Raw genomic sequence first — 21,967 nt, 5'->3', positions numbered from 1 at the left:
AGCTTGTAATGTGGGCTTCTTTTTTTTTTTTTCATGCACACTCTTTTGTGTTTACCGGCAAAATTGAGCAGAGGAAAAAGGGGGGACAGGGGGGACCAACCACTGAGTGAGGGCTTTTGCCCCTCTGTGCCAACGGCAGTCACATTAGGGGAGTGTTGCACACACAGAAATGCACACACAGACCTCCTGGTGTGCACTCATTTCACGAGGAGGGAGTGTTGAGGGTCGGAGGGTGAGGCAGAGGGAGACGGCAGGGAGGGGGGAGGCACAGCGTGTAAGGGGGAGGTGGGGTGTCAATCTTAAAGGCTGTTCTGCCTCTCCACAGGAGGACACGGTCTGCAGAGGCCAGTGGTCCCGCTGCTTAGCACCGGGAGCTCCACGTTACCCAGTTATCCATGACAACCAGAGAGGGAACATGCAAAAGCTCAGCTGTGGCCAGAGAGCACTCAGTTGGAGCACAGAGGGAAGAACAAAGCATCCAGTGATTTTCATTTTCACCCCCCTCTTTTGTCTGCTTCACTTTGTCCACACACACATACAAGTGTCTCGCTCGCTTTTCTTCACCGGACATAAAGAAGCTTTGAAGAAGACACAAACATGCACACACACTTGAGTGGCTAATTGAATTATGTTTGTTGCTTTTCATATCATTCCCTAATGTTTTTTTTTTTTTAACAACTGTTAAAACCTTTTGTGGGTTCATATTTATAACACAAAGATCTATATTACTGACAGAAAATGAGTAGACATTTTGTGGTCTAGACCTGAAGTGTGTAAAATGCTCATTATACACGGTTAGGCTCTGCTCAGCCCAAGTGAATAGGCTTAAACTAATCCTGTCAGAGACTCCCCTGAAGAAATTGCTACAAATGAGTAAAATATGAATGCCTTTTAAGACAAAGCAGCCATTTAGAGGTGGACCATGATCAAATTAAGCAAAAATTAATATTTCGTTCAAGTAAATCCAGAGCTTTCTTTTCTTTAGCAATTAGCATGCATACATATCCACTCAAGGAATATTTCAAATCATCTCATGTCTGAGCTACGTTGCTTCTGCAAAAGGGAATCAATGTGCTTTTTTATGTTAAATTTGCCAAAGCACAACTTTAAAACCCATTTGGCAATGAAAAAAAAACCCAGTTTGTATAAGATTGCAGGATAGTTGGGTCAACAATGGCTTGATTTATTGGCCATAATTACATCCATTCTTATCCTTGCGTACAGTTGCACCTTCATACATTTGGAAATTGGAAATAATAATAATGAATTGTATTTGTAATGCTCTTTAGATTTCCAAAGAAACTCAAGATGAACTAGACTTGTAAGTCCACAATTCTCTTGTCGATATCTTAGCTAAGTTATTTTTACTTTCCCATGTTATAAATGTAAATAAATGTTAATTATCCTATCAGAAGCTTTCAAAGACATGACATCATCATCTGAGTTTTCCCAAATTGTTAAAAGGCATAAGAACCTTACAGTATGTAATCTTGTGACTTTGAAGAACATGACATGAGCATCAATTGGCTGGCGACCAGTCCAGGGTGTACACCACCGCTTGTCCAAAGTCAGCTGGGATAGGCTCCGGCTCATCGGTGACTAGGATAAGCGGTGCTGAAAATGAATGGAAGCGTGGATGGTATGTTTGGGTGCACGTCTGTGAGGAAACAATGTTCTAATTTTGGTCTTGAGCTGAAAAGGTCTGGGCAATCTGCCATGCACAAAAAGCTTTACCAGGCTTTTCTCCCTCTGCCTGTTGTTTGTTTCTTAGCAACAGTGATCATGGGTCAATGTGACTCATTCTATTTTAGTAAAGAAAAAAAAATCAAATTCTATTTTTGAATGTTTTCTTACAAAGAAAAGGAAGGTCAACTATGAATGTGTGGATAAATTTGACCTGCAACATAACACGAGCGTTAATGTTGGTGTTGTGTATTTCATGTGTGTGTGTGTGTGTGTGTGTGCACATACTAATTGAAACTGAAGTTGCGGTAGTAAACACCTAGTAGTAAACACAACCCACGCATTTTTACTCACGGTTGGAACCAGTGGTGGCTGTCACAAACTGGGAATTGAACCCACGTTATTTGATTTTAGGGATTGGCGAGTAACAATGAGGCCAGGCCTTATTTCAAGATACCGCCACTATGATCAAAAACTAGCAATTTGAGAAATAGAAAATTGCCATTAATTTCATGCAATTTTAAGGAAAATTTCTATATTGAGATTCGTCAGTCTTTTTGGGTGGAGGAGGACCCGATCAGAAGTAGTCTACTACTGCTACCAGAAGCCTACTTGGTAAAGAGTTGAAAATTCATACTGGTATCAGTTTTTTTTTAAAGCATCGAAAATCCCTATTTGATTTCATAAAGTGGATGAATAATTTTAACCTTAAGTAAAGTACAATCTAAATAGTTACAGCAGATTTTACAATTCTGTAAAAAAATTAAATAAAATTAACCTGTGCAACCACTTGTTGTCATTATGGGTCATTGCTTCCTGCGAGTAAATCAACTGACTTCAACTAAACAGGCTCTTGAGTGGGTAAATCGACGGTGCACGTGCGTCTTTTTAAAGCAGTTTATGTGCTTAGGTTGGCAAACCTGTATAATTCATTCTCTCCATATCCCACATAATCCAACTCCACATTTTCCCTCTGTCTCGTCTCTCAGCCCATGCAGTGGCACGAGTCGGCCGCGGGTTGGCGCTGTTGCCCAACACTCCCCCCGCGCTCGCCACTTCTCTCTCGGCCTCTCTCTCGCTCCCTCTCCCCGTCAAGCCCTGCCTGCCTCTCTGCCTCAGCCAACCCGGGCTGTGCCGAGCTGCTCCCTGCGGGATCAGAGCGCTCCCCCGCCGGGACCCTTCTCTCACATCCCCCTGCTGGGACGCGGCTACATTTCCAGCCAAGCACTGCCTGCCTTGGCTTTATTATGTGTGTCTGCGCCGCAGCCCCGCCAGCAGAGGCAGGCAGAGGAGGAGGAGGGAGACTGGTAGCCAGAGTCAGGACAAAGAAAAAGCAGGGAGACAGAGGCTAGCGAATATCTGGCTCTTATTAACACCACAGGGCACAGGGCTTTGGGAAATAATAACACGTTCGTAGTCAAATTCCTCATGCGAGGGGGGTGGAGATGCGCCATGTCCGTACCACCCGAGCACTACTAGGAAAGGGACGAAGCCTGCGCGACGCTTTCCCGGAGGGCAAAGACGAACTCAACTAATAACAGACCGTGGTAGTTACTTTGTCACGGGGCATATTCCATTCACCTACAAACGCCAACACACTCTGCGCTCGTCGCCTCTCATCCAGCTGGACAAGAACGTTTCGCGCAAACGGACATTTCCGGACTCACTTTGTCGGTATTTCCGAGTGTCGCGTTTAAGCAGAAGTTGTTTATTCTACAGGTTGCCTTCCCTCTGCGTACGCCCATTACGCTCGGTATTCCCGACTCCACGCGTTTCAGGTTCGGCGTTGCCGGACCCACGCGGTTGTCTGTGTTTTTTTTTTTCTTCCCCCCGACGCCGACTGGAGCGACCGAAGGTGCCGCATTGCAACAGGCGAAGAAGCCGCTGCCGAGTGCAAGAAGAGGAGGGCGGTTGAACCTCGGCTGTGCCCGCCTGCATGGTGAGGTGAAAACACGGAACGGAGCAAAAACAAACAGCAACAGCGGTCGAAATCAACCCGCGGCAGAGATGTCCAGACGGAAACAGGCCAAACCGCGCTCGGTTAAAGGTAAGAGAAAACATGTCTTGTACTTTGTGTTTGTAAGCCAGTGCGGCCAGAACCATCAGTGAGCTTTCGCTTGCCACTTGACATTTAGGGTGAAAATTAGGCCACAGGATAGAAAAAAAGTGCATTGATCACCCCCAATGGTTTTAAAATGAGTTTATCAATTGAAGATGGTGCACTTCTGTATGGCTCCCCTGACATCTAATTGAACCTCCATCCTCTAATCTGCTCTGTTGGAGTGTGTTTTCCACGCTTGTTTTGCTCCATGGACCTTTCTTGACCCCTACATATCAAACTCGTCCCGACACATGCTGTCAGGCTTTGTTGTTTTGCAGCATTTTGTGCCTCAGATGTGCTAAACAAGTGTTGATGCCGCTCATCTAAGATCTAAAGAATGTCACTCTTCATCATTGTTTTGCTTCTTTTACTTTTATCTCACTCCCTGTGTTCTTGTGATGTCATCTGTGGTTGTGCACTGACTGATTTATTATGGCATTGATAGATTATGTTTCCATAAAGTTGTTTTTTTCCACATAAATGTTGTGTTGAGTCAGACCAAGAACCCCCCCACTTTGTGTAATTACTGCAAGCCAGTATTCATTGTGGTGCATGGGTGAATGGGCATCATGCATGAGGGCATGTGGTGGCCTTGGCCTCCATGTTTCCTTTATGGGACCCAGATGGGCAACGGGATGGGCTGACCATGTGGTCAACACCCCCTCCCCCATTTCCTTCTCCATATAGTCTGTCCCACTTGGACTATCTAGGAAGCTACTAGACCTGACACTAATTCAAACTAGTTTAATTCAAACTAGTTTGACAGAGCTGTATAATCTAAGTGAGGATTTCTTGTCTTGTTTTATCTCTGGTTCTTGTGTCAATATGCACATTTTGCACAAGGAGCGCTGGCGCCATTGTCAATATTATGGGTTGTTTGTGCAGGATTTAAGTGGCTGAGGTTAGAAAGTACAAAGAAAACTGTTGTGTGAGATCCCAACTTAAGCCACTGATGTCACCCACTAACCTTGGCAACCGAGTTTCAGTATTTATTTGACACTTGTATATTTACAAAAAGCGTCATGTTGTTGCTTGAGAAACATTAAGCTACCGGTAATCGTAGTTAGAAATAGCATGAGATCAATAACAGGAGTTTGGGGGACACTTTAAAACGTTCCCTAAATTGCTCACAATTATTTGCACATTTATTGTTGAATTCATTGTATTTAGAGCATATTTATTTATGTCCTATATGAAGACATAAAGCAATTGTTGTACGTGCATCTACATGCAAAGGACCAGCGACCGTTTCACTATATTTGTCAAATAGAATGTTTTATGTGCTCAACAAGTGGTGAAGGTTTTGAATTGGTGCAGTGCTACAGTTACATTACATTTAACTTGCAGTTGGCCTGAATAAAATCAATATATGTGCATTTCCACATTTTTTTAAAAACTTTTGATGAACAGTGATCTAAGGTGTTAAAAAGTCTAAACCAGTGATTCTCAAACATTTTACACCAAAGACTTACATCTCCAAGTACGACCATAATTGTTATGTTTAATATTATTGTAAGCCATTGAAACACATGTAGAGTTTCAACATTGGCATTTAAATAAAAATAATGTTGGAAAAGTATTTAACAAGTAAATTAAAATGTATTGCACGGGGGGGAAATAAAAATGTTTCCTAACTAAATGTTTAAAAACAGATTAAATACTGAATGCAAATTATTCTATTTAAAATTTAAATATGACTACTAATATAACTAATTGTAACTGTATTTTTTTAATCTCCCTTTGTTGTCTTTGCATTAGTTGATCTTTTCATCTATTTTTCATATGCTTTGATGTATTTTATGTTTTAAATGTATTTTATTTGTGTTTAATTCATTGATTCTTTCGCATTCCACCAGAGGAATCCTGCGTACCTCTTGTGGTAACTTTACTCCCACATCACTGGTCTAAACCATTCATTTCAATATTCTGACTAACAGAAAATAACCAGCAAACAGATGTTTATTCTGTCACCATTCACCACTTAATTGACTCTATGTATGCCACACTTCCACACTCGTAAGTTGGCATGGTAGCTTCCTGTCGGCATGTAAATGCGTACTTGTAAGTCAAAACCGAGTTGCCACCGAACATAGCGGCACTCCGCAGTGTTGTCTGGTGGCGCTTTATCCCCTTTTTTGAAAAGTAACACTTTGTCATGCCAATTTGACCTCGAAAATTGCAAGCACGTAACTATTGAATACCTATATCACATCAGAAGTGTAACTAACAGCAGAGTTATTATTATTATTATATATATTTTTTTAAGTCAGATTGCACTTTTAACATAGACAATGTCTGTTATTTTGTCTGGTCTGACCTTTCTACTGGAAATGTTCACTGTATGGCTGCGCATATTGTCCACTGGTTGTTGTCTGGGAGAATCACTACAGGTCAAACTCAAGTTTTTGGTCGTTGTTCTTAAAGCTAGGCAAATAATTGATTTTGGACTGTTCAGAACAATGTTGACATTTTCTTGTTTACATTTAGTCATTTGTATGGTTGGTTGATGCAAGCATGCAGAAAATATTTACCTAGCAAGTGGCAACCATTAAAAAAAAGTTTTGTTAAAAAAAAAACACAATCTCCATAACAAATACAATAAAAAAAACAGTTTATTGTAGATGACCTATTCTACTTCTCTTCTCACGAATAATGTTCCATTTGCACTATTTAAGTGGAGTTTTTTGAGCAAGTCATAATTGAAACGTCATGGTCAGTTAGACGTCTTGGCTTTTGTCTTATACAAGATTGTTGGTGGATATATAAAACTGAAACTTGTCAGCCAATCGGAAAAGGAATTCCCCGAGTAGCAGATAAAACGGAAAGGTCGATGTCCGAGGAGGTACAGTGTGTTGAGAGATAATCAAGTTATACTTATTTACTCTCATTTGAAGGTGTTATTTTGACCAGATTTTCTGTAGTTGATATCATTCAAAAACGTTCCCCAAAGCGGCAAGTTTTTTTTCAAACACAAACAACTAAATTTCTCCTGAGCACAGTGTCCAATTGTCAAAAATATTGGTGCATTGTACTTGGCCGGAAGCGCCATTTCAACCAGACTCAGGATTTTGACAGACTATCATTTAGGTAGGTGAAATGTTGTTATGCTACAAATTCCTCAATAATGACAGCATGTTCTAAATCATTCCATCCTAGTTAAATTTTATCGTCTCCAAAAACAAAACATGACCCGTCACCTTCAAAGTCATTTTAAACCCACCGGTTAAAATACTATTATTCCGTCTTCACATTAGTACAAAACAACAACATGCTTATTATATCAGCTGTATAGTACTTGCTGATATAAGATTGAGAAGGTGTACACGCTATTGTGACGGTTATGTAAATACTGTAGTCTGGACTTTTGTATTCAAACATGTTGCTCCTTCTTAACAACCAGCATGTGGCTGTCGTACATAGCGTTGTTGATGCGCACAAATCATTTGCTTCGGACCACTGACTTTGTCCGCCGTGGCTTTTGTCGCTGCCCTCCAAGCGAGTGTGTGTGTGTGTTTCTGCTTGGGAGATCTGCATTCTCATGCTCGTTTGCATGCGTCGCAGACATAGCCGTGACATGAAGGCAGTCTGATCACAGCAGCCGGGATAACCAGCTTAGCTTCAGTCAGGCAGCCAGGTGAGGCGGAGCGAAGCAATGCTGAGGCCAAGGACCACCACCACCACTCTGTGCATGAGCACCTAAGGTGACGCAGGCCTTGTAGGCTCGCTTGCATAAGCCGATGTGTAGTCATGCAACCTGTGTGTGTGTGTGTGTGCGTGTACATGCCTTTTGCTATCTCCCCTTCACACCTTGCCCTACTGACAGCTTGACAAGACCTGACATTGGGTGATGTAGAGGGAGTAAGGGGAGATTGAGTTGGAGGGGAACACAGGGGGTGAAGGGTAAAGGGGGGAGAGAGCTGTTTGGCGGTGGGCAACATTTACACAGAGCAGGTGAGTGGGCAGGCGGGAGGGAGCGTTGGAGGCCAGAGCGAGGTGAGCATCGCCAAGGGATTATCGGTGTTTTCATGTTCTCCTGTCTTTCACCTGCTCACCCAACTCTGACTCGACGGCTGCCTTACGGAGACACTGGCAAGCCAAAACAATATGAGAGAAGCACAAAAGTCCCACCTCATCCATCTTCTGCTTTAGTTTCCCACTGACTCGGTGATGTAGTGCTGGGCTAGGCCATGAAATCACATTTTCAAGTGAGGAAATCGCTATCTCCCGGGTCATACTGGGATCTTACGATATCACTTCACTACTACTACTTTTAGTTTACGGCTGTGTATATTTACACGCCAAATTGTGTTGCTACTGGCTACGAATAACTGAAAACTGGACATGAATAATTATGCTGATTATTTTGATGATTTGACCTCATATTTGTGAGTGTATGGATGGTCATAATGACCAATTAATGGGTAAGATGATTGTTGATTAATCGTTTTATCAAGCATTTCACTTTCCTTTCGCAAATCGATTAATCTTCGCCATAGCCAATCAAGGATATCCCTTAAATGATATCGATTGCCGCCTAAATGTGCCGCTGCTGGAACTGAAAGTAACGTGGTGAACTAAAGCAAAGAACAAAACTAAATTTAATAAATTGCTTTTTTGTAGATAATCCATCAAACTTTAAATTTGTACTTGCTAACCATTGAATTGAAGGTTGTTTTTGTAAAATAGTGCCAATAAAATGAATGAATGCGTCCCGCTAAGAAATTATTTTGACTAACTGTGAAACAGATCACGTCAACCGTAGCGAAGAGAAGTCTTTATATTACTATCCTCATGTATTTCACCTCTGTCTCGTCTTTACACAGATTAAGTCCGTATTAACAGTAGGGCACTCTGCTAATTGCAGTCTGTTAATTGAACATGGACAAATGGTCGTAGAAATGCATGATGGGATAAGAGAAGAGGTGGGGTGAGGAGGAGGAGGAGGAGGTGGTGAGTGAGAGAGCGAGCGCCGCTTCCGTCTTATCAAAATATTATTTCAGTGGATTAATCCCTTTTTAATGTGTGTCTTTAGTGAGGCGCGGCAGCGAAAACCTCCTCCTCTGTCTGTTCGGCAAACCTCTCTATCCTATCTCTCTTTCTTTCCTCGCGCTCTCAGCTCTCAGCCCCTCGAGTCTCTCATGCATTATGTAGTGATGATTATTACTTAATTACACATTAATAAATCCGCTTCATTTGCAGGACATTAAACTGGAGTTGAGCACATATGACAGGGAGACGGCGGGCGGCAGGAGACGGGAGAAGGGGGTGAAACAGGGAGCACTTACTCTTGAGCGTCGGTTGGGTTTGTTTAGATTGTTGTTTATAGTCAGCCGAGCCCGAAGGAGCCTTTTGATTGACCAGGAGAGCGAGAGCAAGCCAGCGAGCTACGCTAGCTCCTGCAGGCTAATGGCATCATTTCCACTCAATCTCCTCCTTTCAGCATCTTCCCACTGTTTACACCCCATCTCATTTTCTCCTGCAATGTGTGCACTGCGCACTGGGCGTCATGTAAACAGATTTTTAGTTGAATTATTAAGAACTTTGCCGAGACCCTTTACACAATCATCCTACTGGACGGCTGTTATCAGTTATCTCATGGACGCAGGTGTAGAGGTATCACTGTTCCTCTTCGCCATCCTACTTCGAAAATGAATTATGATGGCGTGAAATTTAATCTCAGTATGTTATTTGAATGTAACGAGACTCTGGGACAGTAATTATTCATTGCCGCGAGTTAAAGTTATTGTCAATTAAGTGTTCAAGACATTAAATTTAGTATTACCAAGCTGCCAAAAAAAGGGAAAATTAATTATGGTTGTGAAATGTCATTAAGTGGCAATCCAGTTTAGGGCTTCGATAGTTATGAGACTCAGCTGACGTGCGTGTCAACATTCAGCTTGTTGCGTCACTCTACTTTATTAACCTTTGTGCCTGTCCGCACTGTTGGTGTATTCTAGACACTAGAATACAGCATGTGCACACACTGCTTAGTTTTTGCTTTTTTCTCTTGACTTCTCTAGCTACAGCTGGCTTTACCATTATTGTAGCTTTAATGTCACTTTTGGCACAGCACGCATATTCCTACTTGCTCCTATAAAACTCAGTGTCCTTGCACTGGTCACTTTGTTTTGCCGGGCACGTAGGATTAGTTTGGCACCGGGAATTTGAGGATCACCATAAGTAGGGCGGAACAACTAATCAAATCCAAATCAACTTTGCGATAGTAAAATGCAATTTTCAAATCACAAGATTGCTATTTGGGAAAAAAAATCATTCTCCCTCACTTTTCTACATTTAATGTTATGAGGATGATTTCAACATGTTTTGATCCACTGCACACTCACCCTCCTCTTTTTCTAATCAGTTAAATACTTGCATAATTTAAAATGGGGAAAACAATTATCCCAATATTTTGACATGAACAAATATTCTGAATGTCATACACAAATATGTATTAAATGGTTTACTTTATTGCATGTAGTTATGTTTATTGCTCAAACACAACCTGTGCTACCTTTAACCTGTAACCATCCGCTGTCAAGCCAAGAATCATCTGCGGTCAAAATTTATAGTGTGATTAATCTTCGTTAATACATGATTAACGCAACCATTTTTTATGATTAAACAATGAGTTAACGCTTTAACGTTGACAGCACTAGTTGTAATACGATTTACTGGCTTATGTTCATGCCACACTTGTTTGAAATAATTTTGTCAAGTTATTTATTGCTTGTATTTGTTAAAAATGTCATTGGAAGAGGACCTTGAAAACACTCATTAAATCACAATCACAATATTGAGCTGGGTGTGGGGGGAGGTCACAATTGGATTATTTTTCAAAATCGTTCAGCCCTAACAATTATGGTTGAGTAATAACTTTTCACATTTAAAATGCTAAATGTATTTCTATATAAGCTTTTCAATGTTGCTAAACTGAAAGGAAAGTTGAAAAAAAAGACGGCAAAAAAAAGACAAAACAATATGCTTACAGTTGGCACGCACCATTCACGAGTAATAGGGACCAGGCAAAAATCTGCATAAAAGTGACACACATTTAAATGCATTCGGAGAAAAACAAAAATGCATTGTATATTTATTTATTTATTAATAAGCCAATTAACTGGTAATCAGTATTTTTTTTTTCCTGTCAAAATTGCCTGTGGCCAATTGCTACTTACTATAAAAAACTGTAGGACTTAAAACATTACAGGCACTAAATTTAACAAATGTGCTAGACATAAATAAATAAATGAGAAAAGCCAACATTTATTTGTATTTCTACTTAACAGCTGCATTTATGTAATGTCATTTTGTGAGATAGCGTGATACCTTCAACAAAAGCGTGGCCATTGTACGCACAACAACATGGAGCTGCTCCTGTGTAAAAGGTTGTATTGGCATTGCATAAAGGCTCGTCGAACCATTAAATGGCTTTCTGAAAGCTTTGTTTGAAATTCTATTGACTTTGACTACTCAGCGGGGAATGGATTTGAGTTTTAATTTTTTAATGGGACAAAACAAGCTAATATAATTGGTGATTGGTGGAACCCAGCGGCACTTTGCATTGAATATAATGGGACTTGCATTGGTCTGTACTCAATTAGGACCAAATTATAGTACACTTGAAGGCTCTGAGTGGAACAAACCTGTCTTAATTTTTTTTTGTTCTTCTCAACACATTTTTGACAAGCCACTTTTTGGAGTGCTGCAGGTGTAAATAATAACATAACGGATGGTGGCGTTCCATTTAGCAACTTCAGTTTCATGGCCCTGGTGGGGATCATGCTGACTATCTGACACGCTAGCACATAATGCTGAATGCAGAGTCTTTCGTGTTGCTTTTAGAAACACATTAGGATCAGTTCATAAATAACATAAATAATAATAAAATAGTATTGGTCAGACATTCATAGGTACACACGCATATGCCTGAATTTTGTCAATATTTTCTGTCAACATTATTTCTTAGTGTGAATGTTTTAAATGTGTTACGTTAAAATAAATGTGTATTTATGCTTGTGATAGATGGAACCTATCATAACCCCTATCCTAGAGTTTTTTCAGGGCTCATACAATACCAATTATTAGTTGTCAAGGAGGCTGATAACTGATATTTCAATATTCATTTGCAGTAGAAGAGAAAATATTTGTCAAAATAAAAAAAACAACTACTACCTTTTCTTTTAATTTTAAACATATAAAGAATAGAAAGCTTTGTTTAAAAATTTTAACAAATTGTAGGGAGCTTCCAGGGTCAACAGCATGTCATGTGTTAAGCTAAATTAAAACCTAAGCAAGTAAATAGCTCCCTAAAGTTTTCTACTGTCAATAAAATTTTCCAAAATGTAAACATAATTTAATAATAAAAACACATTTTATGAACTGTCGGGTGTTCCCGTTGTCAGCATCATCTTTTATAGCGTGGGAATTTAAATAAATGCATAAATGAAAAGTTCCCTGTATCTCACTGAGTGACAAATGCATGCAAATGTACTAAATTTGCGGTTTTTATCAGGGTACGTAAAAAGTTTCAAAACATCTTCGCAGACAGTTAAAAATTGTCTGAATATGTTTGAAATGTTTTTGCGACAAGTAAGAACTGTCTGTAAACATATTGCAATTTTTTTTATGAAAACCCCAAATTTGCTGGTAAAGCTGTTCAACTATGTGATTTACTGTTTGGTATTTGTTAATTGATGAGAGAGCAATTTAGGATGGATGTGTATGGAGCATTGGTAGTGTAGTGTTTCACATGCTTAACCTTCATGTAGCTTGCATGGAGTCAGTTACCACTTTGTGTCCCATTCAAAATCTCATTTAGATTTTCGATGAGTGTGCTGGGTTAGACTCCAGCAACCCTAAACAGGTTAGCAAATGGGCAAAGGGTAATGAATGTGTGAGGGCCATGCCATCCGAAGGGCTTGGTAAAGTTTTCATTGTATGGCGTTTGTGTGAGTGTATTTGGATGCCAGCGTTAACTCCTTATCAGCGGCTGACCTGGTGCGGTCGTGCATGGGTGTGTGGGCAGGGGTTCGGGGGTGGGGGTCGAGGGGCAGGCATCACAGGCCAGAACTGTGCCATTGTTGCAGCTTAGCTGACCTTGTTTATCTGCTGCTAACTCACTGGACCTTAACACCCACACCTCTGGAGACCCTGAACTACCCCCCGTAACACTCACACATAGTATATGTGTGTCACAAATATGGCAGAGAAGACAAAGGTGACACTGGGGTGACTATACATATACACACAAATCAGACCCAGCTTGCCATCTGGCCACTGTGCGATGGTGCCACTGGAGTTCATTGAATGAAACTTTAGTGCTCCAAAGTTTGATTACATTTTATCACTCTACAATTCGAATGCACATTTGTTGATCTCTTGACAGTTTTTGATTGACACTATCTGGAAAGAGATTTTGAGACGATTAGTTAAATATGAGTGCTTACAATTGATCAAGATGATGTTTTCGGACTCTCTCCCCTCCTCAATTTTCCTCCCTCCTTTCTTTACTCGGTCAATAGCAATTCTCCCTCGACTCCTTCCTCAACCCGCCCTCTAATGATACTGGCTGTACATTAAACATTAGTGGTGGGGGCAATTACCAGCACCCCTCTTCACACATCCCTGTTTCATGATATATTCATTGGATTTGTTGCTTTTTTTCTCCGTTTGACACCGCCTCAAAGGTCTGCAATTTCTATGACACATTTTTGTTCACTGTTGTATCTCTCTGACCACAAAGATTATTTGGTGCCCTCTTTCAATTTTATACCATCACACGACTTGGACACCCACCATAACCAGTGTGACACAGACCAGTGTGCATTGTCCTCAGAGTGTGGAGCTAAACAGGACGAGCTGACTATGCCGTGTTCCTTTTTTTTATTGGATACTTTGACCGGCCTTTGTAGCGCGCCTCACTATAGAGCTACCATTGCCTCTTTTTAGTGTTGGAGTCTTTAGTTGTTTTTTCTAAGTCCTTTCCATTCACCTTCCAGTCAAAAGGCAAGTGGACCCCGCTGTGAGCCATACAATAGAATGAGTGGGGGCAGCAGCGAACGAGAGCGTGAAAGCAACAGTGACAGCTGATGGGAAAAAAACAAACAGAAGTGGTGGGAGAGAAAATAAGACATTTCGATGATTTCAGTTCAGTGCAAGGTCGTTTTGTGAAATATTTTTGTTTCTTAGCACCAAGTACAATTCAAGACAATAAGGGAGGGTACTGGTCGCTTATTAATTACTTTGTAAATTCTTTGTAAATACTTAATCAACTTTTCACAAGTCATTACACATGAACTAAAAGAATGTCCAGTTTGCCAAACAGTGAGCCGACATTTTGCTCTACTGCTTTTCTCCATTAGCTTGTCTTAAAAGCTCATTATTAAGTAATGATACATTTTTTTAAATTTACAATTAGGCTTCCAATTGCTCATTAATTGCTTAGGTCATATTGAAAATGAAAACAAAGTGGAAAAAATGTACTGAAACTAAATTCCTGATGTATTTTTTGGGGGAAGGGGAAAGTATTTTAATAGTTAAAAACAACATTTGTGGTTCGAGAACAAAAGAGGCAATTTCAATCAGTAAAGTACTGTATGAGAAAATGCTAATAATAATGATGATGATGACGATGGCATAGATAAGTCAAATCAGTGACTAATTCATTGTTTTTCATATGCTCTACTTGTTTATCGTAATTTTGGCCAAGTTACATCTTTAATTTAAATTATGTAAATTTTTTTATTGGAAAATTATTTTTATTTTATAAAGTAATATTTTTACTTTATTCTTGGATTATTATTATTTTTTTGCCACGTGTGCCTACTACATCATCATACTCAATTTATTAATGGTATAAAGAAACCTTGCCAAATAGTGACCCTGCACAAATAGCTGTTGTGAGTTATTTATAGCTATTTATTCTGTATTTATTTAACCTATTTCTAAACTGTTCAGAAGTACCCGTAATGCTCCGAGCATACACATTGTGTGTATTTTCCTTGTTAATCCCAATAGAATCCGGAGTCGTGAGCTAATCTGCCCGCCAGCCCTGCGAAATGACACAAATCAGTTTATTTGCCCTCTCCGTCTGCTCCTGTGAGTGTGTCTCTGTCGCTCTCTTCCTAATCAAGTTTGTATCAAGCTAAATAATGCCTAAGCGTGAAATTGGTGTCTTCAGTCAGGAACCGCTCCCCAGCCTGTACTACATGAGAAGGCAATTATGAAGCCTTCCCTACCCTCCACCCTCCAGCTTGTTCTCCCCATCTTCTTTGCATGTGATCTGCTTCTGCTCTTCCTCACCAGCCTATGCTCATGTTTGCACTGAGTCTTAACAATGTTGAACTTGGTGCCGTGTTGGTACCCGGCCGAGTGGAAGCTGCTGGGGAAGCTTGTAGTTATTTCTCCAGTTATTTCTGGAGTACCTCCCCAGAGCAGAGGTACTCCAGAGGAATGTTTCCCTCTCCTCCTTCTGGCCACTCTTTGTCTAACACTCCTTATCTTTTCTCCTCTTTCTCTCACTCACTCACTCACTCACACGCGCACGCACGTTTAAATCTAAGTGGGATGTTAAGGGTTATACAAGAGCACAAACACATTCACACACGTTCCTCCCCTTGTCGCTCTGTCTTCTACTATTGACTCTATGTGCAACATCTCTGACAGCAAAATAACAAATGTCAGATCAGAGAGGCTCTTTAATCTCACGCTGTGTTTGTTTGGCCCTAAACATCAACTCTGTGCTTGCTGTTGTGTGTGATACTTACTTTTTTCAAAGGAGCCTTTGTGCTCCTGTATTGTTACTAGTAAGGCGTTTGTCTCCAGAATTAAATATTTGTTTTTATCGAATTTGTAATTCTGCAGTAAACAACATGGACGTTGGATCAGGGTGGAGGGATATATTGTATGTGGTTCTTCTGTGTATGTTCGGCAATGTTGGAGAGGTCGCATAGCAACTCAGCTGCATAGCACAGCATGATGTAAAACCACAATGACCTCATATACAGTAAGAATCCAACAGAGCAAAGCACAAAAGGCAATAGCAGGAAGATTTTATTACTGAAGAAAGTCAAAAGCCAGGCGGTATGATAAGAACAGATAAAAGAGCGAAAACAGACGAGTAGAAAAAATATGGACGGTGCAACGAAGCTTGTCCATCAGGCTTTGTGGTGATGTTGCTTCCCTTCCATCCGTCTAAGCCCTCTGCACCCATCGTCCCTTTGCACACACACAGTCGCAAACAAAAGCACACTAACACAAACACAAACAATCCCAAACCTCAAACTGGTCTGGCGTTCTGGATGTGCATGCATGGTTTTGTATTTTAAGGCTATTTTGTTCCAACTGCAGGCAGACACAGAGAGCGGTTTTAGTGCTGATAAAAGTATTTGGTTAATCAGCTTCTGGCCCTGTCCCCAGACTAGCGGGCCTTGCGTGTGCATGTGTGTGTTTGACACAGGCAGTTGAAGTTGGGGAGGCTCCCGGGGGTCGCGGGCTGGGGATAAAGATTGGCATCAATTCTCTGCCAATAGTGTCATAAAGTCGTTCCAGGGGGACGGGAAGGGCAGCCAATGAGAGGGTCCTCGTGGAACTGGTGCGGCATGGCAGGTTGGGGAGGGGAGGGGAGGGGAGGGGAGGGGAGGAGCAGGAAGTAGGTTGGAGAGGGGAGGCAGCAGAGCACACAGTTGAGGGAAGAGAGGAAAGTGTCTGGGATGAGGAGAGACAGAAAAGATCGAGAGACAGAGAGAGTGAGAGAGCGAGGGAGTCGGATGACAATTACCCTCTTGACTTCTGTCCAGCACCAGTTGCCAATCACCTGCCTCTCATGGGGAAAAAGCAGCTTATCATTGGCTGCACTGACCCACATTCCGCCCCTCTGGGCCTCCTGGCCGGTGCGTGATTGGCCGCTCTGACCCGTTCATCAACTAGATCTGGGAACACCAAAGCCTTGGACTGCCTTGGGAATAAGTGGCCCTGATACAGTGTGTGTGGGAGTGTGCGCACGCACGTGTTGTTTTGGAAGAAAAAAAAAGACAAAAAGGTTTTCTTGTTAAGGATGTAACTGCAATCGTGGGGCACATCACAGACAAAGGCGAGGAGGGATCAAGAGGGAATGTTAAGGGATGTGTGGAAGACGTGAGCTAATGGTACAAAAATTGGATGATGGAATAAGACGGAGCATGACAGCAAGCAGTGGTCAGGGAACACCAATGAGAGGAGAGACAATGGTGGAGACTGAACAAGTAGAGGCACACTAAAGACGGAGAGGAATTTATTATTTAATGTCTGAACAGGAGCACATTGAGAGCACAGACCTATCAGATACTTATATTATACCGTGTTCATTTGTTTCAATGATGCCATCTGTAGTGTTGAACAATTAATCAAATTCAAATCGACATTGCAATGTAGGAAAATCCCATTTTCAAACGGCAAAGGCTGCAGTTTGGGGAAAATAATGGCTTCATTTCCATTGGTTGGCATGCCTATATCATATACTGTAAGCCGTTTAAACATTGAACATAACAACATGGAAAGACTTTTGTCAAAGGGTTTCGACAAAGCAGAAGCAGCAGCTTGCACTGTGTGTGTAGAAACTGTTTATTGTGACCAATTTTATTCATAAATGTAAATGTGTTCTACCTAGAATCTGTGTGTTTCAAATGTATTTTATGAACCCTAAATTCATGGATTCTCACTCATTTTTCCTACTTATGGAATCTACATTATCTTTAGGCCTTCCACAATTGCGCACGCACGCACGCACACACACACACACACACACGTTATCCACGACCCCCCAGGTGTGTGCAAGGTTCAGACTAACGGTGTGTGTCTCAGAGGATGTGAAAATCTAAATAAAGATTTGTGTGCTTGGCTAATGAAACGCATTGTATTCCCCACAGTCTCATCAAGAAATAGCCGTTTTTATTAGCTGAAGAACTTCCAGTACTTTTAGATTCACCACCTATAGTTTTTAAAATAATCTAAAGTAAAGTAGAATGGCAACAGAGTAATCCTGCCCCAAAAAGTAGACTGCAACAGAAAAAAAGTTAGAAAGCGCAGGGTAGTTTTTTTTGTTCCCCCCATTCAGTCTTTCATGGTGTATAATCTGAGATAATTTGTTCATGTGTATGGAGCATGTGCAGGTGCAGCGATGCTCATGTTTCAGTCTGTAGGTATAGTGCTTCACCTTTTTGTACCATATCACATTGTCTTTGGAAACAAATATTTACACTGTCATTCTCAAAGGCCAGTGGGAGAACCGGTAAACTTTAGCACAGGATATCTGGCAACTCGTAGGTCGGGGCCAATCTTCAACAAGGCAGGCCCACCTTTGTTTTTAATCTAAAAGGAACCCTTCACTGATTTATAACTTCTTGTTTTGATTTTCATGTGAAGACTGACAAACATAGGGAGTGAGCGATATGTATAAAAAAGTTCCACGGGTGGGAGAAAAAGGGAGATCAGAGGTGAGAAATGAAGAATCGTGATGGGGAGCAAGGGTGCACAGGAAGCTCCATTGTGTGCTAGCTCCAGCCATTTCCTGTTTGTGTGCCAGCTGTACTTCCCTCCTTCCTGTTGTACCCAGGAAGTCGCTGTCACATTCCAGCTCTGATTCGACTTCTGTGTGTCAAATATGTCTTGAGACATTGTCATCACAGCATTCCTTTTTTTTGCTGTCTATTTATAAGGAAGGTAACTTGTGCCATTGTTCAAGCAATGGACGCACAGTGGCAAGTGCCAATAATGCAGCTAATGTAGTCAGGTTCTTTTTTCCCCCCCAATCAAAAGCTAGTTTGTATTCCCCCCAAGGACGGTTTGGTTGTGATGACCAAGCACATCCTCTCCAACTGGCAAATGATCCATTAAGGGTAAGGTTTAGGTGAACGTGGTTTAAGAGGTTTTGATTGTACTGTATTTATTTTGCGGATTATTCGCTATATTGCTGGATTTTGTGGTGATTATTTTTCCATATGGACCGTTACTAGCAATACGTCAGAGCCATGAGGAAAGACAGAAGACACAATGTTCAAAGTTTGGGATCATTTCAGACAACCGGCTTGAGTTACACAACTGAGCGTCTACGGTAAAACAAACACTATAGTTAGCTAATTTAACACAGCCTACCATTGCTGGTTGGATTAATATATAGTATAGAGGGAGCATAGACATAGCCACCAGTGCACTTTTAATCTCTTTATTGGACAAACGTAAGCACAAGCACATTGACAACATGCTGATGACCTCACCTGTTGCTGCCACTGAACACACAGAGTGGCTAATGGTGTAGCCAATTACCAGCCAGCCAACTCTTCATTCTCATTCATTGACTTCCACATTACTCAACAGGCCATTTCGTCATTTGCTGTTGACTGAAAATGAGAATCATAGTTGCTCAGGTAACGACCAATCACAGCTCATCTGTTTTTTGAGTTTGGTCATGTGACATTCACAAGTTGCGCCGTGATTGATCGTTAGCTAAGCCCTTAGCAACTTTGATGTCATTTTAAGCCAATAGCAAGTAACAAACGGACGCCCCATGAGATGGATAAAAATGGGTCACATTGTCAAGAATTTTTTTGGGTTGACTTTCCCTTGAACTGTGTGGAGAAGGAACCAAACAAGCGGGAAACACACACTTGTTTACAAACCCATCAACTGATGTGAACCAGAGAAAGCAAACGGACTTAACTGAATCTACATTTGTAGGGAAAGGCAACGTGCAATTAAGTGTTATTAATATGTTGTGGTGCTGCAGTTTTAAATTGAGTCTTGGTTCTGGCCCCACTAGCACAATCTTCAGTGCCCTCTAGTTCATGAGAATGCATTAGTCTCAAACACTCATAACACACATTTTGTGTTTATCTGTCTAACTTCTAATTTCCTTCTCAGCGGTGGAAGAAGCAGAATCTTCAGAGTGTGGAGGGACTTGGGATGAATCGACTGTCCAGCCAGGTCAGTGTTTACAAAAAGACACACATGCTCACTTTCATGCATGCAAGCACATTCCTGAGGCGCACAGATGTAGATCCCTCTCCTACAAACACAGTGACCGGCACTCCATTTGTAATTTCAATTCCATATGGTTCATAAAGGCCTTCTCCATGGGATACTGTGGGAGCGAGAGGGGCTGAGAGATGAAGTGAGCATAGGAGGGATTAGAATGGAGGGACTGTTGAAACTACTTAGAAGGATAAAAAAGCAATGTAGAGAAATTAGGAGATTTGAATGAAGCATAGTGAGATGTGGAGGAGACTACGAACTTGCTGGTCTCTGGTGTAAGACTGAATGGAAAGCGATATGACAAAGGGGACGTGGAGAGCAGGACGGGAGAGATTTGTGGGCTCTTTCACTGCTCTCTGTTGTACAGTGATTTCATGGGAGGAAGTCGGAGAGATGGTCGGCTTTTTATTGTCTCTTTTGTTATACTGGATTTAGTTTTTCCTCACCTTCTAACTGGCCAAGTAGTTCTGAACCACTTCCCATATATGCTGGACTGTATTATGTTTCAATATTTACATTGTAGTGATTTTTACATTTACAAAACTGTTTAGTGTTGTAAAGATAAGCAGGTGTAGTCTTGTCTCAAACAAGTTGAAATAATTACCATAAACCACATTTCATTTGTGAATGATTAGCTTTTATCAAGAGAACCAAAGGTATTATTTACTTTTCATAGGAGGCTGGAAAATGAATTCTGAATAATCTAGAATGATAAATAAATACAAAAAAGACAAATTAATGGAGGATGCTGAGTCCCTATGCAAATCAAGCATTCCCCCTCTTTGTTGTAGTTTGTGCTCAGCAAAGATGAAATCCCAAAATTCCCCACACACGGGAAAAAACAGTCGGACTACCGTAGGTGTTTGCCAGCTGTGGCTACTTTTTACAGCCTATCAGAGAACAGTTAAAACACTTCCTCTGACTGCAGCCCAGCAGGGAAATAAGATACTGCTGAATGTGGTAAATACGGAGTTATCGCTCTCCCTGCTTCTTCTCGTGCCCTGTCTCCTGTTCTGCTCCACCGGGATACAAGTATAGGAAAGTATGACCCTTGGGGGGGGGGGGGGGGTCTATGACGTACAGAAGCCTCCCATCCATGTGCTCACCCCCTTCCTTCCCGCTCGCTCAGACCTGAGCTAACGCTCCTCCAGGGGCAGCTACGCGGGTCCATGTCTGTGTGTGTGTTTCAGGGGGTGCTGACTGAGGTCCTGGGTGGCTCACAAGAACTGCTGTGTGTGTCAGTTCCTGCAGGAAGCATCAGTCCCATGACACACACACACACACACACACACACACACACACACACACACACACACACACACACACACACACACACACACACACACACACACACACACACACACACACACACACACACACACACACACACACACACACACACACACACCTCTGTGCTATCTCACAGTATTTCCCCTCTTAAAAAAACAAACTGTCCCATTTTGCCTTATTCAGCCACTCTTGCAATTCAGATTGTATGGATGGCAACCCCATTCTCACATCTTTCCTCTCACTTGTAGTTTTGCTCTGTTTTTATTCTTGTCCCTTTCTGCCGCTGTCATTCTTTTTCATTGGAATGTTCATGCACAGGTTAGGAATGGGTCTGAATTCCAAGAAAATAGGCCTTGATTTGTGCATCCCCCAAGATTGGGTGAGCAAACCAGAAAGAGGGGAAAAACAGGACAGATTGAAGAAATACACTATACCGCCCCATCCTGCTATTAAATTTACAAGCTTCCACCCCCTCTCCCTCTCTGTTTCTCCCTTGCTTTCCTTGGAAAATGTGTGTTGAGTTTGGAAAGACCCACGGGAGGGAAGGCAGAGGGAGGTGGGAGAGTGACTCGGAAGGGAATTGCATCAAGACAATCTTTTCTACCCCAACTCCTACATCTCTTTCCTTCCTTTGTTCCATTGCCATTTCCTCCTCTCCTTCCTCCTCTCTCGCCTTTTTGCCCCCACAGAGAACCAGTCCGAGGCCAAAGGTGCCCCACCACCTTCCTACACTTCTTCCCCATGTGTCCCTGTTCCCTCTCAGTGGGACAGAATGTCCTCACTCCTTGCTGGCTTTCCCTCCTGTTCCTTTGCTCGCTAATTGTGCCACGACAGGAAAATAAGCAGAGGACATGATTAGACGTTGTCATACAGTCTTCCTCAAGT

At 41.6% G+C, this 21,967-nt stretch overlaps 1 protein-coding gene across 2 annotated transcripts in view; it reads left to right on the top strand.

The window, feature by feature from the left end:
• Positions 1-2,766: 2,766 nt before the first annotated feature.
• znf423 (zinc finger protein 423) overlaps positions 2,767-21,967 on the top strand; it is a 129,648-nt gene continuing 110,447 nt past the window's right edge. For both annotated transcript variants that reach the window (XM_086073440.1, XM_086073439.1), the window contains exons 1-2: positions 2,767-3,730; positions 19,682-19,744. In XM_086073440.1, the coding sequence (XP_085929566.1) occupies positions 3,691-3,730; positions 19,682-19,744 (103 nt within the window). In that variant the 5' untranslated portion in view covers positions 2,767-3,690. The remainder of the gene's footprint in view (positions 3,731-19,681; positions 19,745-21,967) is intronic.

The sequence above is a fragment of the Leptonotus elevatus genome, chromosome 4 (assembly GCF_054856555.1).
Source record: "Leptonotus elevatus isolate MCC_2025b chromosome 4, RoL_Lele_1.0, whole genome shotgun sequence".
In the NCBI taxonomy this organism is placed as follows: Eukaryota; Metazoa; Chordata; class Actinopteri; order Syngnathiformes; family Syngnathidae; genus Leptonotus; species Leptonotus elevatus.
This window is presented reverse-complemented; position numbering and strand designations above follow the sequence as displayed.